This window comes from Vipera berus (assembly GCF_964194415.1).
Source record: "Vipera berus genome assembly, chromosome: Z".
Classification (NCBI taxonomy): domain Eukaryota; kingdom Metazoa; phylum Chordata; class Lepidosauria; order Squamata; family Viperidae; genus Vipera; species Vipera berus.
The window spans coordinates 79,555,628-79,573,612 of record NC_138205.1 but is presented as its reverse complement, the minus strand read 5'-3'; the positions used below and the strand labels follow the sequence as shown (position 1 = coordinate 79,573,612).

At 35.5% G+C, this 17,985-nt stretch overlaps 1 protein-coding gene across 1 annotated transcript in view; it reads right to left on the bottom strand.

Moving 5' to 3' along the window:
* NPHP3 (nephrocystin 3) overlaps positions 1-17,985 on the bottom strand; it is a gene marked incomplete at its 5' end in the record, with an annotated part of 47,703 nt that overhangs the window by 19,856 nt on the left and 9,862 nt on the right. The window contains 10 exons of the mRNA XM_081343563.1: positions 375-513; positions 2,451-2,533; positions 3,344-3,446; positions 4,625-4,722; positions 5,298-5,441; positions 6,959-7,073; positions 8,409-8,512; positions 12,250-12,429; positions 13,265-13,339; positions 15,670-15,817. Coding sequence (XP_081199689.1) covers positions 375-513; positions 2,451-2,533; positions 3,344-3,446; positions 4,625-4,722; positions 5,298-5,441; positions 6,959-7,073; positions 8,409-8,512; positions 12,250-12,429; positions 13,265-13,339; positions 15,670-15,817 — 1,189 coding nt within the window. The remainder of the gene's footprint in view (positions 1-374; positions 514-2,450; positions 2,534-3,343; positions 3,447-4,624; positions 4,723-5,297; positions 5,442-6,958; positions 7,074-8,408; positions 8,513-12,249; positions 12,430-13,264; positions 13,340-15,669; positions 15,818-17,985) is intronic.

Below are 17,985 nucleotides of genomic sequence, written 5' to 3'. Positions count from 1 at the left end.
TGGACTGCAAAGGAGACATTTAAATTACTAAGTCCTATTCCACAGAAACTTTTAAGGAAAAGTATAACAGTAACTCCCATGGAACAAGGGAATCTATCAGTTTTCCATCTTATTAGAGGAGCAAAAAACTGAACTTCCTTGCCTATCATTATCCATATAGTAAATTACTGTTTTTTCAGCTTGGTAATTTTACAATGCTTGGACTTTAATTCTCAGAATTCTCGAGCCAACATACTGGCTATGAAATTCTGGAAATAGATGTCTCCAAATTGTAATTCTGTCAAGTTTGAAAACCACTGTCTTAAATAAAGTGCCATATCCATAAAATCAGATGTGTTATTACAAAGGAAGCTCCAACAGCCTTGCAAACTTGCCTCTTTCATGAGCCTTTTCTCTTTTTCATTTTTCAAGGACTCTTCAACTGATCTCAAAACTAGCTGGTAAAGAGCCATGACATTCTGGCACTCAAAGCACCTCTGTAGAAGTACATCTTTATCTTCTGTGCTTTTGATGCTGAAGGACATAATATAAAAGATTTTAAAGGATAATAAATAGTACATTTGAAATTTCACTTGAAATAGGTAAGTATTAAAAATCATAAACCTTCACAATTCCTATACATATACATACACATATATGTGTGTGTGTGTGTGTGTGTGTGTGTGTGTGTGTGTGTGTGTAAATTTTTTTGGATTGCTAACAAAGAATTAAAGGGAGACTAATATGGCCATTTCAAACTCATTTGTTCTCATCAGTCAGCCATACCCTTCTGAGATTCGAAGATTTGTCCCATGTTTGGGGCCTAGCAAGGTATTCTAAAATACTTAACAAACACTTAACATATACATATATACATATATACATATATAAGGTAAAGGTAAAGGTTCCCCCGCACATGCGTGCTAGTCGTTTCCGACTCTAGGGGCCGGTGCTCATCTCCGTTTCAAAGCCGAAGAGCCAGCGCTTGTCCGAGGACATCTCCGTGGTCATGTGGCCGGCATGACTAGACGCCAAAGGCGCACGGAACGCTGTTACCTTCCCACCGGAGTGGTCCCTATTTTTCTACTTGCATTTTTACGTGCTTTCGAACTGCTAGGTTGGCAGAAGCTGGGACGAGTAACAGGCGCTCACTCTGTTACGCAGCACTCGGGATTCAACCCACCAAACTGCCGACCTTCCGATCGACAAGCTCAGCGTCCTAACCCACTGAGCCACCGCGTCCCTTATATACATATATACATACACACACACACACACACATATACTAAAGCTCAAATATTTATGATTTTTCATAACCTAAAGTCATTAAGCTGACTTTGTAATAATGCCGCTGTGAAAGCCCTAATAAGCAGGCATATACATAGAATGAAGGCTACTGCTAAGTTTGTAAGCCGCCCTGAGTCTTTGGAGAAGGGCGGGATATAAATGGAATTAAAATAAATAAATAAATAAATTTATTTGAGATGGGCGGTCCCAGAAATTGAATAAAATAAATAATACATAAGAGCATCTTCTGATGCATGCCACATTTTGTTAACAAGGGAGAGAAAGGTAGAGAGAGATGAAAATATGGCTATACTTTTAGGCAAATGTTGCCTCTGAGATGTTTTATTCCAAAGAGCTCAATCAAGTCTTAACTTTTAATGGCAAAACATCAAGCAGAAATCTTCTAGGGAAAACAATAAGAAAATCAAGTTTAAACAAAACATTTGATGGATTTTTTTGAGCCTCAACACAAATATGGACTCTGGGTCAGTCTACTGTAGCAGCAGTGATGACATGGCAATCAGGGAGAGAAGCAGAAGGAAACAAAGTCAAATCAACCATGATTCAGGTATCTTCGCTGCAGCTTTAGGTCTGGAGACCATGTTGCTAAGCAATGGCAGCCATGCAGCACCTGGAGCCAGATTGGGCTACCACCTGTATTGAATGATACCCTCATAATCCCTAATCAAATTGTTCAGGCAGAATCTATTATTGCCCAAAGTTTGGACAAAGTTCAAAGGCTGCAAGTTGCAGCATTCAAATCCAAAACCTAAACTGAGATCCATTAAATCATGTTTTACTGTATGTAGCATTTATTTTCTTTTTTAAATTATAGAGCTTGAATTTAATAATTATTAGAATTAAAAGTTAAAGTTCCCCTGTTCATTTGTGTCTGACTCTAGGGAACACTGCTCATCTCAGTTTCTTGGCCAAGAGAGCCAGCGTTGTTACTATAATTATAAAGAATTTTCCACCTGACTAAAAGTCAAAAAGTTTGGGAATTTATTTCATGTCATTAAAGAAGAATGCAAACTGCAAAAATCCATTTGGACAACCTACTGCTTATACATATTTGTGTTTCGATACCAATTCTTATGAATAGTAAAAGAACTAATTTTACTAGATCTAGGTCCTTAACTATTCTTTTCTAGTAGTAGCAGCATATCAGTATCTTTTTAACATACCCAGCCATAATTCTGCCCAAAAGAGTGACATAGAGGGCATTGCATGTTGAAGTAGAATTACTGTGTTTCTCAAGCTTCTTCTCCTAAAGGAGTAGAAAACCAAAAATGAATCTTTCTACAATGTTGAAAACTGTTATGAACTCATAAGGAATACAAGAAACATCATACCAACACAATCATATCCTCTGCTCTTTGAAGCATATTGCTCCTGGGGTAGTCGCCTTGTGGCAAACAAATTTAATAAACAAACAAACAAAGCAAGCTAAGTATAAGAAAAATATTTTTAAAAAAATACATTTTATTTTTTAAATGTTTTTTTAATAATAAAAGTGCATTACAGATCAAGTGAAACAAGAACAGAAGTGTGGAACTCTGGATTTTTTAAAACTATGATTTTCCAGAAATCCATACTAATATAACTGGAGTTGAGGATTCCTAGAACAAAAAATCAATATTTAGAAGATCACAATGAAAATAGTTGTTGCATATATTCTCAGACATACTACAGCTTGCAAAAGATACATCAGGAACTTTATTGAAAAGTTACTTGATTCCTTTGCTAAACATTCTTACCCATTCAATCATGTATTCGCCATTTAAAATCTAAAGCTCACAAGTATAACCTAGAGGAGACATAGGCATACCTAACTGTAATAGCAAGCAATGGAACAAGCATAATTTCAACAGTAAATAACCTGATATTCTAAATAGGGCTTTGTTGTCTTTCATCCATTTTAAATCATGAGTTATCCATTTTTAGTGCAGAAACGTTTGATTTTTTTCTTTAAAGTTGTATCAGATAAGTAAATATTTTTCTTTTTAATTTGAAATATTTTTAATTAAACCTGGTTAAGTACAAAGATAAAGAATTTGTATTTATGAAGCAGCAATACCTGTTCTTTGGTCAGCTTTAGGCTTGCGCTGTTGCATTCTTCATTAATAAGATATTTGACACAGCTGACAGTTAATGGTTCAAGATGAAGGGTAGGCCACAGCCTTTCAATGAGAAAGCAGAAAATGACAGTCACGTGCAGAATTTAACTTTTAAAAAGAGTAAATTTAAATTCAAGAACAATGTTAAAAACCCACGGCAAATCTCTTAATCTTCAGTGTTCTGAAAGTTATGTGTGCCAGATAACAAAACAATTGCGTAGATCAGGGGTCTTCAAATTTGGCTGGCTGAGGAATTCTGGGAGTTAAAGTTGAATTCTGGGAGTTGAAGTCCACAAGTCATAAAAGGGCCAAGTTTGAAGACCCCTGGCTTAGATACATAACTGTCTCAAAATCAAATAGTGATCATTAATGGTTCTTACCAAACTAAGGTGCCACAAGGCTTACATGCCAACATTTTTATTAAAAGACTTGAATTGAAAACAATGCCTCTTAAATGTTAACAATCTGAATTGGGTAGTTAAATGGGTACTTAATATCCTAGAAAACAAATATAGAGGTAAAAATGGAATTGACAGGAGAAATGGATATTATAGAGAAATAATAAAATGATGGAATTCAACAAGTATATGCAAAATTCTTCACAAGAAACAAAAATCAAATGCAGAAGTATAGGATGAGAAATATTGAGCTTGATAATAGTACTTATGAAAAGGATCTTAGAATAACGATTATGTACAAATTATGAACTAGCCATAAATAACATAATTTTGCATAGCAAAACATTAAAATCAAATTATCCCATAGACAAAATTTTACCACACAGAAAATCTTTTCTTATTTCAGCAAGCCAATAAAATCATTTTAAAAGATGCCATATCAGAAAACACTCAAACAAAAGATAGAATCCAGGTACCAATTCTGATAGTCTTATACCCAAGAAAAATGTTTTGTGATTCTTTTTTAACCAGTATTATATACAAGTGAACTTTTTTTCACATGTAAAACACATCTCCCATTTGCATTCTGAAGTGCTACAATTCAGGAGCATGTATATTTTCTGAATGGCCATCACAGTCACCTTGTTGCAAAAAGCATATTGCTTTTCTCATAGATATGCCTATTTGTGTTCATGGATTCATAGTAGAAACATTCTGCCATGTACAGGTGAAGCTGATTCTTATAGGGCACTCAACATGCTGTCTGCAATTCAGAAGAAAACTACCATGTCTGATTTTCCACAGCTGAATGGCATCATTTATCGTAAAACAAAGCAAGTTTACCTCCAAGCTTGTGGACAACTTTCAACATTCACAGATACGACAACTCTTACGTTCACTGGCAGTGGATCAATCAGCCACTTCATATGCTTTTCAGCTTGCTGAAAGACATAAGGTTAATTTAAAATTCAGAATGCTGTAACCATAAATGTATTTTTAATATTTTTCTCATTGAAAAATATTGTTTACATTATATTTCAACTGCCTTCATAAAATAGAATTGCAGAAGAATTACACATACACAACCTAAAAATATGTGTTTAATATTACATAAATTATAGTTACTATCTCCAAAAACAAGAGCTTTTCCTGGCCTCTCTATAATGAGTTTTCGTTTTAGCTTAGGATGTTGCAGGCGAGGTTTTGATTGTTAAAACATGTTTTATATTAAAATTTAAATTTAAATGTTTATTAGATTGCTTGGTTTGATTGTATATATAAACTAAACCATAGCTTAGCATATGTAAATCCAATCATTAGAAACAATGAGCAATGTTCTCTCCCAGTTGTATTCAGGTTTCTTATTTTCATGTGTGTGCAGTTACAATGTGAATGCATTTTCTGTGTATGTTTTTGGTGCACTGTGCAAAAAAAAATTATCTTATTAAATAGTAAAAAGTAATTTAAGCAATTCTAAATCCGTCTTTCAGTAAAGCAGAAGTCAAAAAATATATACCTGTATCCGATCAACTGAATCAATAATGATTATAATACTGCCTTGCTGGCGAGCAGAAAGTTTCTCTAGCCAACGAGGAAATTCTTCTAATAATTTAGCTGGTTCCAAGGAAGTAGGTGAGACTGACCAGGAATTTTGCATAAGCTGCAAGAAAATAAACAGAAACAAAAATCCTTCATCTAAATAATATTTTATCTAAAAATGAAACAAAGAAGCAGACCTGAGTTTTTTATTTAAAGAAATATTAGAAAAAATATTTTAACTGCAAAGTACTTTGTGGCCACTCCAGCCTGCCATCTTCTGTCCAAAGCCTGGAATAGGAAGTTAACAATACATTAACAACCTCTAAATCCAGACTTAGCCTACATGCTACACCATAGTTTAAATAAGCCAAGAACAAAACCAAACTGTGGTTAAATGTTCCATAATTTAGTTAACACACTGGTTCTAACCATGAAATCACTCAGCATATTATATATTTTCCTGCTCCTCAGCCAAATGACAGATCCAATGTATCTTTGTTGCAGCAAAGTACATTTGCACAATATCCTACTCTGAAACTAGATCACAGAATAATAGTACTGAGAGATTTTTTAAGATCCTATGAATGAATCAGTGTTAAATGTAACAAATTATGATACTTTTAAAATCAAAATATACAATTGTTAGGCCTTTGAAAGGAACAGTTATAACTTCACAGAATGATTCATATGAGATTCCCAGGTGCCTTCTAGCCAAAGAAAGCTTGAGCCTTAGAAACTGTATAAAGACAAGGAATTAGGATATTTTTTCAGTATCACAAGTAAATAAACTAAGAGAGGCTAGTGCATTAGCAGAACAATTGCCAACTGAGAAATGTAAACTAAGTTTGCCTAAAGCCAGTAACTTAGGAAATATAGTCTAGTTTTATTGCTTAGCCTGATGGCTAGAAATGACAGCAGAATATGTTTCTTATGCTCAGGATACTTTATAATAAAGGGATATTTTTTGTTTTTGCAAATCTGATACTAAGGCTAAGTAAAAATAAAATTTAAGCTTGAAATTATTACAGTCCAACCACATATGGATTTGTAAGGACCCAAAAGTTTGAGTTTCTGCAGTCACAGAATCTATATTTAAGTTTTACCAGATGTTTAAATCAGAATAGACTCTCAGTGACACTGTTTAATTTACCCTGCCTATAATCTCACTTGGTAATTTATACTATGTTAACTACGGTTCTCGATATTCATGCTTATTTTACAGCTTAATTTTGATTTTTAGATTATAAAACAAAACATGATTAATAATCAACTAATTCTATATTTGTAATTTCTATGACATTTTTAAATCCCAAGTTTATCAATTTGTCTTAATTATTTTATCCCTTTCTCTAGTTTCTTTTTTATATTTTATATTGCCCTGTACACCGCCCTGAGTCCTTCGGGAGAAGGGCGGTATAAAAATTAAATTATTATTATTATTATTATTATTATTATTATTATTATTATTATTATTATTATTATTATTATTATTATTATTATTTATATATTTTTTGAAAGCATCAAATGAAAATACAAAGAACAGGAAATTTAAGCACAATATAAGGAAACAGAATTCTCATTTTATTAAGTGAACAATTACTCTGGTTCCCATGTGCTAATACAGTTAAATAGACCTACCTTTAAAGTGAGACGTTTGAGAATCAGTGTAGGCTCTGAACTGCTCGACATGGGTTTCCCAACAAAATGATAGAGAATGAGTGTATTTGGAGAATGCTTCTGTTGTAACTGAATCCTAGTAAGAAAAAATATATATACTTGTAAGAAAAAAAATTTAATTATCAACTCAAATACTACAAACAGTTCTACCAGAATATAGATGATTATGTTGTTGCATTGGAAAGTTATTTTTTACATGGCTATATTTATTTTTTTAAACATTGAACTATCAACTAGATATTAATGAATTTTCAAAAAAGTACAAAAAGGAAATCTCTTGAACCTCGCCTCAAGAGATTCGTCCACATAGTTTATAGTCAATATCTTGAGATATTAGGAACTGAATATGACACCTTCTTATATGTAACACATTTTGCCAATAAACTGCCATTCTTTTTCAAAAATTTATACTTCTGTGCTGCAGTTTCTTTGGCATTTGGTCTTAGACTAGAAACCTGAATGGTGTCATCATAACAGTTTAAATACTAGATAAATTAAGGTAAATAAACAAGCAGTATAAATGTTGGTACAGTATACACACGCATTTTAAACTTTAAATGTCTTTATGGGTATACCCACAGATTACAGTGAGACATCAAATAAATGCAACTAAATTAGTTTTGATGTTATTGTACAAGTGGAACATCTTTTTTTCCTTTCCCTGCTAAACTACATTCCCACCAAAGTAAAATGTCAGGAATGTTCACAAGGAAAGCTGATTGGGGGATCTTGAAAACCCAGAGTCTGTGATAAAGTAACAAATGTGTAACATACAGAGCCTGGCTAACCTGAAAAAGAGAGCCTTGGTGGAGCAGTGGGCTAATGCCTCCTTAAGTAACACCAGCTGCCTGCAATTATTGCAGGTTCACGTCCCACCAGGCTCAAGGTTGACTCAGCCTTCCATCCTTCCGAGGTAGGTAAAATGAGGATCCAGATTGTTGGGGGCAATAAGCTGACTTTGTAATAATGCCGCTTGGGGGCCCCCAAAAGCCCTAATAAGCAGGCATATACATAGAATGAAGGCTACTGCTAAGCTTGTAAGCCGCCCTGAGTCTTCGGAGAAGGGCGGGATATAAATGGAATTTTAAAAAAAAAGACTCTATGGAACAAATGGAGGAGAGGGGAAGACAAACCCTTATAACATGATAGAACACTTTGTATATGTTGCAAAATGAGGAATATAAATTTTGTAGGTGAAGTGATTCATTAGCACTATGTCCACTGAGCTAGTATATTATAACTGTTATGAAGTGAATAGTAAAACTGGATTTAAAGGATATCTGGAATGCACATGAACACATATCTGAACATACTTGTACAGCTTGGTGTTTCTTGAAGGAGGAAACCTTTTTTTAAAAACGTACATTTCCTAGAAATACAGGTTTTTGTTTTTTTAAAAAATCCATAATACCATTTTGATAAAAGGAGAGATTTTCCAGAGCCTGGCTCTCCAGATACAAGGAGGGGTGGAATTGGTGCAGGGGCTGCCACCAAATCATTCAGACGTTCATAATACTGCAAAGAAAACAATGTAATACAATAAATAACGGTTGAGTTAGGTGCAAACATTTATATTTATTTGATTTTAAACCTGTTAATCCAAAGATTAGTCTTTTCCATCTTAATTTATGAGCATATAAAATAATACATTGATGTTGGCTAAATTTATACATAAGGTATAATTGTTAATTAAAGAATCAAGACTGGAGGGGACTAGGAAGAGACTCTTCTCTCCCCTTTGGAACATTCTTCCCCTACGGTAAAAGGTTCCTGGCCTTTCAGAAATACCTAATGACCCGGTTCTACCATCTTGCTTGGGGCACAGAGAAGAGCAGGCAGCTGTGAGGCTCGTTAGAACCTTCCCACCTTTTAAATAACTTTTAATATCGAATTTTAACTATCTTTGTCTCTCCTTTAAATTTTTACATTCACATTTTATGTTTTTTAATTGTCTTTTAATTACATTTTATTTGTACACTACCCAGATTCCCTCTGTGAGGGATATGGACAGTTTCTGAATGTGATAAATGAAATAAAGTTAAAGCAGAATTTACTGACCATGACTGTCCTGATTCATATTTGACCAATTAATGGACAGATTAATTACAGTTCCCACTGGTTTGATCAGCATGAAACAGCATGAAAAACTCAAATGACAGTACAATTTAGTGTGCATCTGTTACTGGACCAATTAGGTTTTAGAGTACTTTGAGACAAAATTTTATTTACCAATACCTTGGTCTTAAAATTCACTGATTTTTACAAAATGAAGCTGCAGTTCTCTCATTCTTTTCAGACACTTCAGCCATCTTTTTTTTCATTTCAGGAACAACATATTAAGGAAAAAAATAGCTATGCAGTGCAAGAGTATACCCAACCTATCTAACTCCAAAGTGATTTTTTGTTTTTATAAAAATATGGGAGTACTATAAAAATATGCCATTGGTATCCAATCAGGTAATTAACATTTAGACCACCTTCATAGGCTATAGCTACAGGTTATGTGATTTGTTGCTTTTGATTTAGTATTTTCATACAATACGGCAACTACCTAATAGCTTATCCTTTCTGCTCAGCCTCACCATTATGGAAGCTCAGTAAAGGGCTTGTGGAGGTGGTTCGTAAGAATGGATTTGCCCTTGTTACCGGCAGAGGTTTTCTCTTTTATTATTTTCATTTCTTAAGTATGATTTTGTCTTTGTTTGATTGCTTATGAAAAATGTTCCTGCCCTTGCCTAGATATATATGGCAAGGTTTGTTCTGCCTATCACATATGAAATAACAGAAGCTTGTATGTTGTCCTTGAAATACAAAAGTGATTCTTCTCAGAAGCTCTGGAGGTAAGCACAATGCTGTGTAGTTGATATACTTCAGGTAGTATTTCTACTTGTAATTATTAATTTGGACTGTATTATTTTTATATATGGATCTTTTTTATATCCTTGACCATATGTTCTTAGGGGGGGGAAAACCTTAAAAGATATAGAATAAAACTTTTCTCTAAGAATGGAAAATCGAATAAGTACAGAATTGGGGAGAGTTGGCTTGCCAGCATACAATATGAGAAAGACCTAAGAGTGGATCATTAGTTGGCCATCAATAAACATGCTAGGCCAGTGGTGGCGAACCTAATTTTCTACTTGGTTTTGATAATTTTACTTTATTTTATCATTACCTGATGAAGAGAAAGAATTTACCCAGGATTAAGAAAATTATATGACATAATTATATGACAGTGTGATATGCAAACCTACTGTTTATAAGGTAACATTCTATGCAAATCAGGTAACTATGAGTTGTCAGCCAAGGAAGGTTTAACTTAAAAATTCTGGTTTAGCCTTACACATGAAATTAGCTACACAATGTAAGCTTGCTTCCCCTGTAAGTGAAAGATTAATGACAAAAAAAATGAATATATACACAAAACAAAAAAACCTTTATAGCTAATAGCTTAAATTCAACACTACCAGTGTAAACCAACTTTATATAAATTTATAAGAATACTGCATTACTACATTCTAAACATTAACCATAGCATCAAATGGCTTAAAACAATAATATGTTATTTATTAGTTTTGGTTCTTCATTTTGGAATCATTATTATCTTCAATTTTTTTCTTCAAATATTTGTTTATTTAAGAAAATGTATATGGCCGCCCAACTCACTATCAATGATGGGCAGCTGGGCATCTTACAAAGATAAAATCCCAATAAATAAATAACAATAAAAAGCAATAACCCACCCCCACCCCATGGTGACAACAGTCAATCAAATAAGCCACTTGAAGGGCTACATCCCACTGTGGATTTCCCAGGCCCGTTGGCAAAATCAGGTCTTCAGGGTCAGTTGTGAAAGAGTTTCAAAGTGGGGCCCAATCTTATTTCTGCTGAGATGTTTCAGACAGGAAGCCACCACAGAGAAGGCCTTGGTCCCACCAGATTTAAATATAGTCCTCAGCTTACAACCACAACTGAGCCCAAATTTCTGTGTCAAGTGAGATACTTGTTACGTGAGTTTTGCCCCACTTTACAACCTTTCTTGCCACAATTGTTAAGTGAATCCCTGCAGTTGTTAAGTTAATAATATGGTTGTTAAGTGAATCTAGTTTTCCCATTGACTTTGCTTGTCAGAAGATTACAAAAGGCAATCACACGACCCCGGGACATGCAGTGGTCATTAAATAAGTGTCAACTATGGCAAGCATCTGAATTTTGATCATATGGCCATGGAGATGCTACAACAGTTGTGTGAAAAGCGGTCATAAGTCTATTTTTTCAGTGCTGTTTTAACTTAGAATAATCACTAAACGAACTGTTGTAAGTCCAGAACTACCTGCATACATTCAAGTATCCTTGCACCCTTAATCATCCTTCTTACTATACCTATCTTTCATTGTGTCAACAACTTACCAAGGGAATGGATCTACAGAAACCAAGAAATACCCATATTCTGTATATGGAGTTACTATTCCCATATAAAATGATGAATGATTGTCTGTAAAGCTCAATGTCACTGTGTTTGAAAGTCAACAGTAGATTGTTGCAATGTGATACAAAGATATCACACTAAGTTCAATTTAAATCCCAAAAATCAATGGGGCTTCAAGTCCCTTAATTTGGAATCAGATCATGCACATTTAAATGGAAAATATTTTATTATAAGCATGCTTAAATTTGCCAACTTGCTAAAATGTACCAACTTGCTAAAAATGTATATTGTCTAAAAAAATCAATGTAATCAAGAACTTGTCAAGTTGATGGATTCCTCATAGGGTCTGCATGGTGGCTCCAAATGTCAAATAACTTAAAATAAACAAAAGGAAGAGACACTAATAAATTAATATTATGCAACCTGTGCCCTTTTCAACTGTGGTCCATAAATACAAATTGTGCTAATACCAGTGTGCTTTTTATTCTAGAAAGTTTCAGAACAGAGGCTTGAAATTAAATCTGCATAATCTATTGCTGTCCAATAAGGTACTTTTGCATTATCTCAGTAGTCAGATGCTAAAACTAGAATCATATCATAGCATTTTATTTCCAAAGAGAGAAACAGGAACCACATCCAACAATTTTTAATACAGAATTATTAGCATCAGTTCCCAAACCAGGCCTGTCAACTAAGACATGAAAGCTCATGAAAGCCTCCAAGGTTATCCTCAGATCTGTTTTTCCCCCTTATTTTCAACAATGAAAAAGGAAAAACCCACAAACATTTATGCATTTCCTTCCTGGAGAGGGAATGTACTTACTTTGTCAAATCCTAGCTCACATGTTGAATTAGATGCCTGCTGGAAAGCCTCCATTTGTTCTTGTTCATCATGTGCATCCCATAGCACATCACCAAACATTTCCTCTTCGGGAACTGAAGAGTCATCATTATCAGTTACATCTTTCTTCTCTATATGTAAAACTTCACAGCCCAATATATCCTGTATAAGAAGAGAAGCAAATCCTATGAAACCATCATGAGTCTTCTTTAAGGGCAGTTTCTAAAAGACAGTATTTCAGGATCTGGTTTCCTCTCCGGCATGAAAAAGGACTCTTCACAATTTGTTCACATATAAGAACACTGTGGAACTTCCAAATTTTGGAGAGAAAAAAAGAATTTTGGTCTGAGTCAGTTAATAAGATCACCTATATAGTATCCTCCCTCTTTTAATAAGTGTACCACAGAGTAGACTATATACTGTATGTAGCTCAGTGTGGAACTGTTGTGCCATCCATACAACCAAGTCACTTTACGTTCTTATTGAATTCAATAGTAATGAAAGCCAAAATTAACAAAGGATTACCTTAGCTGTCACCTCACATATTCCTGGAGCAGAAAATTCTGTATTTTAACACTATACTAAGCTATCCCAGAAAGTAAAGCATTAGGTTATAAATATTTTTAAATCTAGAGGGAAAAAACCCTGCATTCTAAATGACATGTAGATAAACTAGATACTTTCAGAATATTGGCAGATACTTGCTTTTTTGAAAGATAAATATTAAAGTGATCTAGTCAAACATCAGACAGCATAAAACAGCCAATAAGCATTTAGTATAAGCTGCTTTTTAGATAATTAACCTGACACGGTATTTGAATTTGGAAACATTTTCATCCTATTCATGCTTTATATGAATATTTAAAGTACTTTAGATGTAAAGTTCAGGCATAATTAAATGTTCTGACATGAAAACAGAATCAATGTGTTCTAAAAAATTAGAACATTTATATGCTGCTTTTCCATCATCCACATAATCTTCAATGCAAGATAATACCTGCTTTATAATCTTTTCCACATAACTATATACTTCATATGCTCCTTCCTCTAATCCTCCCATGTGGTTGATGATCTTAGGGGAAAAGAAAGAAATCATATTAAAAGATTAGGTCACCTTATAACAGACAAGCTTTAATAACAGAAAGATTTATAAGTCTAGTTTTATATTCAACAAAATTTACATACTTCTGGTGAAGGCCAGGTTCTTAATGCAAACAACAAATACTCAGATTCCATATAAAAAGCCTGAGTGAAGCCTGTTACTTAAACACAAAAATCAAAATATGTGTACAGATGCCCAGAAAAAATAGTTCAAGGTATCTTTATTCTCTAATCAATGTACTTTTTTAAAAGCATAAATCTAAACACATTTGATTAGTACATACCTGCTTATTAGATAATTGATCATTGGACCACTACATTTTCCCCTTCTAAATATCCTGTAACGTAAGAGTTTGATACTCCACAATGATGGACATTCAGTTATGAGCTATATACCTTTAGCTTTCTAGAGGCAGCATTCTACATTCAGTATGAATAAAAAGGGTAATCTGGATGAAAATTTACATTAAATTATATTTTGAAAGAATTTTTTTATAAAATGATGTATCATGGGTATTTGACCACCAGATAGACTAGAGAAAATGTATAAAGGAATTTCTAATAAGTGCTGGAAATGTAGTCAAAATCCAGCCTCATTTTATCACATGGTCTTGCAAATATGTGAAAACATACTGGAATAATAATAATAATAATAATAATAATAATAATAATAATAATAATAATAATAATAATTATTATTATTATTATTATTATTATTATTATTATTATTATTATTATTATTATTATTATTTTATTTGTATACAGCCCTTCTCGCGAAGGACTCAGGGCGGTGAACAGGACAATAAATGCTAAAATACAAAGATACAAAAATTAAGAAAAGATTAAACAGAATGCCCAATACAATACAACAATAAATACAATATGTTAAAAGCAATAATAAAACCCAAACCCATCAGACCAGGCCGGCTTGTTCAAACAAGTAGGTCTTTAGATCACGCCGGAAGGAGCGAAGGTCGGGCGCCATCCGGAGCTCAACCGGTAAGCGGTTCCACAAATCCGGCGCACCCACAGAGAAGGCCCGCCCCCTGGGGGCCACCAGATGGCATTCTCTGACCGGTGGCACCCTGAGGCCCTCTCTGTGGGAGCGCACTGGGCGGAGGGAAGTTGATGCCGGCCGCAGGTGCTCCCTAAGGTACTCCGGACCCATGCCATGTAGGGCTTTAAAGGTCATTACCAGCACCTTGAATCTCACCCGGAAGACAACTGGAAGCCAATGCAGCTCACGGAGCAAAGGTGTAACATGGGAGTATCGGGACACTCCCAACACAACTCTCGCGGCTGCATTCTGCACCAGTTGGAGCCTCCGAGTGGTCCTCAAGGGCAGCCCCATGTAGAGAGCGTTGCAGTAGTCTAACCGAGAGGTCATGAGTGCATGAGTGACCGTACGCAAGGCATCCCGGTCTAGATAGGGCCGCAACTGGCGCACCAGGCGAACCTGGGCAAAAGCCCCCCTAGTCACAGTTACTAAATGATCTTCAAAAGAAAGCTGTGAGTCTAGGAGGACTCCCAAGTTGCGGGCCCTATCTACATAACAATGACAATGCAGAAAATATTTAAGATACAAATATGAATATTTTTTTAGATAGGAGGAACAAACCAACTGAAAAACACTTTGGGGTGCTATTCCTTCATATTGTGACGGCTGCGAGGATTGTACTTGCCAAACACTGCAAAGAAAAAGGGATGTCGACTGTTGAAGAATGGATTTTGAAATTGACTGAATTAGCAGAGATGGCAAAATTAACTGCTTTGATTATAGATAATGGATTAGACAGCTTTAAGAGACTGGAAATTGCTTGTGGATTTTCTATGCCCTAAATACAACAAAAGATGGTTAACAGAGGGATTTGAAGATTAGTGTAATGTTTAGCTTAACCTGTTGACTGCTTTTCTTGTGTGTGTGTGTGTGTGTGTGTGTGTGTGTGCGTGTGTGTGTGCGCAAAAGGGGATGAGAATTTATTGCTTTTTCATTTTTTTTCAGCGCCCAGTCGTGGTGGATTCTATATGTTAAGTGCTAAATGTATTTGGTATTTGGATCACCTTTTTCTCTCTTTTTTTGTACACTCTTTTTTGGTTTGTGTTGTTACTGCTGAATGTATGCTTTTGTTTTGTTTATTTGTGTTTTTCTGTTTTGTATTTTACCTTTCATGATAAAACAAAATAAACAAATAGGGTAATCTGCAAATCCTGTTAATACCATTTGTTACAACTATGTTACATAAACAAAAAGATACCAATCACAATAAATGCTCCACTTTTATAGGTGTTTTGCCTCATTACCTTTGCTTTGTTCACAAAATGAACTTGCTCAATTAATTGCTGCACAGAATCTGAACTGACTTGACCATCTTCTAGCCGGTGGTAAATGAGCCGAGGTTTCCCTTCAGGATTTTTTAAAAAGGCTTCTTCACACTCATCCAGTAGATACCTAGATTAGAAATCAGCATTCTTCTGCTATAATACTTTGCTGCAGTAATCAGTTAGCCCAAGATTGTATTTTTCTAAAAGCTCCAAACAAAATGGTCAAACATCAAGCATTTTTAAAAACCAAGGACAAAAGTTTATCTACTCTACAAATAACTACTATAAATATTAATTTTACAAAGAATAAAGCTAAAAGGGTAGCCAGATCATTTAAGTTCAACAGCAATTTAAAACTTCATAGGATCCCCCATTCTTACCTTAAACTGCATGAAGTTGAATGTCTCCCCCAAATATCTGTTTTCTCACATTTCTCATAGGAATTGCATCAGATCATCAATCATGAATGTAATAAAAGTACAAAATTTACAACGATGCCATATAACATTGTGAACACTTTGTTCAGTAGGTAAGGTAAAGGTTCCCCCACACATGCATGCTAGTTGTTTCCAACTCTAGGGGCCGGTGCTCATCTCCGTTTCAAAGCCGAAGAGCCAGCGCTTGTCCGAGGATGTCTCCCTGGTCATGTGGCCGGCATGACTAGACGCCAAAGGCTCACTCTGTTACGCGGCACTCGGGATTTGACCCGCCAAACTGCCGACCTTCTGATCGATAAGTTCAGCGTCCCAACCCACTGAGCCACCGCGTCCCTTCTTTGTTCAGTATTGCCCATCAACTCAGTGATATTCAGGATTTCATAAGTCTTTACCCAATCCTATCAAAGATGTCAAGGACTATAAACAGAACCTTCACTTTCATTTTTGAGTTATCCATATGAGATCTACTTATGCTTCAGATCTAGCTTTTACTGCCTACTATGATGGTTGAAAATATCCCCACAGAACTTGGTTAAAAAGCCCTTTTCATAGAAAACTATGGTGGGAAATTTCTGAGCAACAGAGTATTGCACAGCACTGTTTCCATTCCTAACCTCTCCAAATCAACAGGAAAGTAAAACAATAATAATATTTTCATGCAAAAAGGAAAATGAATTGCTAGGAAACCTACTCTACATTTCCAAAAAAATATTGCACATTTGCTTCTTTTAAGAATTAAAAAAAGGTTGCTATTAGGTTGCCAAGCCTTAGTTTTCTCTGTTGAATTTAACAGCTTGCTAGCACTGATTGTGACAAGAAAGCATGCTGACAATTCTGCAACCAGGTGTTGTTATTGTTGTTGCAGTGTCTGGAGTGGAAAAGACGAAAAGATGCAATATAAATAATGCCTATGGATATGTTAAGGTATGGATAAATACCTTAACAAGATGCTGAAGATTGACAGTGAGGGGGTAAATAAAGATAGAAGGCTCACTTCTCTCACAAGAGACAGAAATAAAACCCAAATTCTTGCTCCAATCTATAAGGTACAGCTAAATCCACACAGCTATCTGGCATTTTGAAGTTAACTGGTGCTGTACCAAAAGAAACAGAGAACCAGGGAACCTAGTATCCTTACAGCTATAGTTGCATCTGCAAAGGGACAAAAAAGCCAGACCAATTCTGGCTGTGTTTTAAAGAATTAACAAGATGGCAAGCACTGTTTTGGTTCTATACAAAATATTTCTAAATGAAGTGATAAAGTCATTACACTACTTTTCGTCTTTAGAAAGTATGAATAACAGAATAGGAAGAGACCTTGCAGATCTTCTAGTCCAGTGGTGGAAAACCTATGGCACGCATGCCAGAGGTGGCACTCAGAGCCCTCTCTGTTGGCACACGCACCAGTGCTGGCAGCAGCAGGTCCATCAGGCCACCACCACCGCCCAGAGCAAGAGCCCCGCCCAGCACAAAGGAGGTGAAGCAGCCGACTAGCAAGCTCAAGTAAAGGTGGTAGAGCAGAGGTCACCAACCATTGTCGATTGGTGGACTGGAAGAAAAGGGAGGGAGAAGCATTTTGCATGCATGCGTGCACGGGGCCGTGAGCATGTGCATGCTGCAAATAGGGTGGGGCTAGTGCCTGCATGATACTCACTAGCCCTGCCCCGTTCTTGCGTGGTGCAGCGCCTTATACTAGCACCTTGCAGCACAGTGGCCCATTTTTGCGCCCCTGGTTTTTGCATGCCAGAGGAGGCACTCAGAAGCGCCTCCATGCCCCCACCCCCGAGGGCACCATAATGCTGATGCGCCCCTGGCACTTTGCAATAAATAAGTGGGTTTGGGGTTGTGGTTTGGGCAC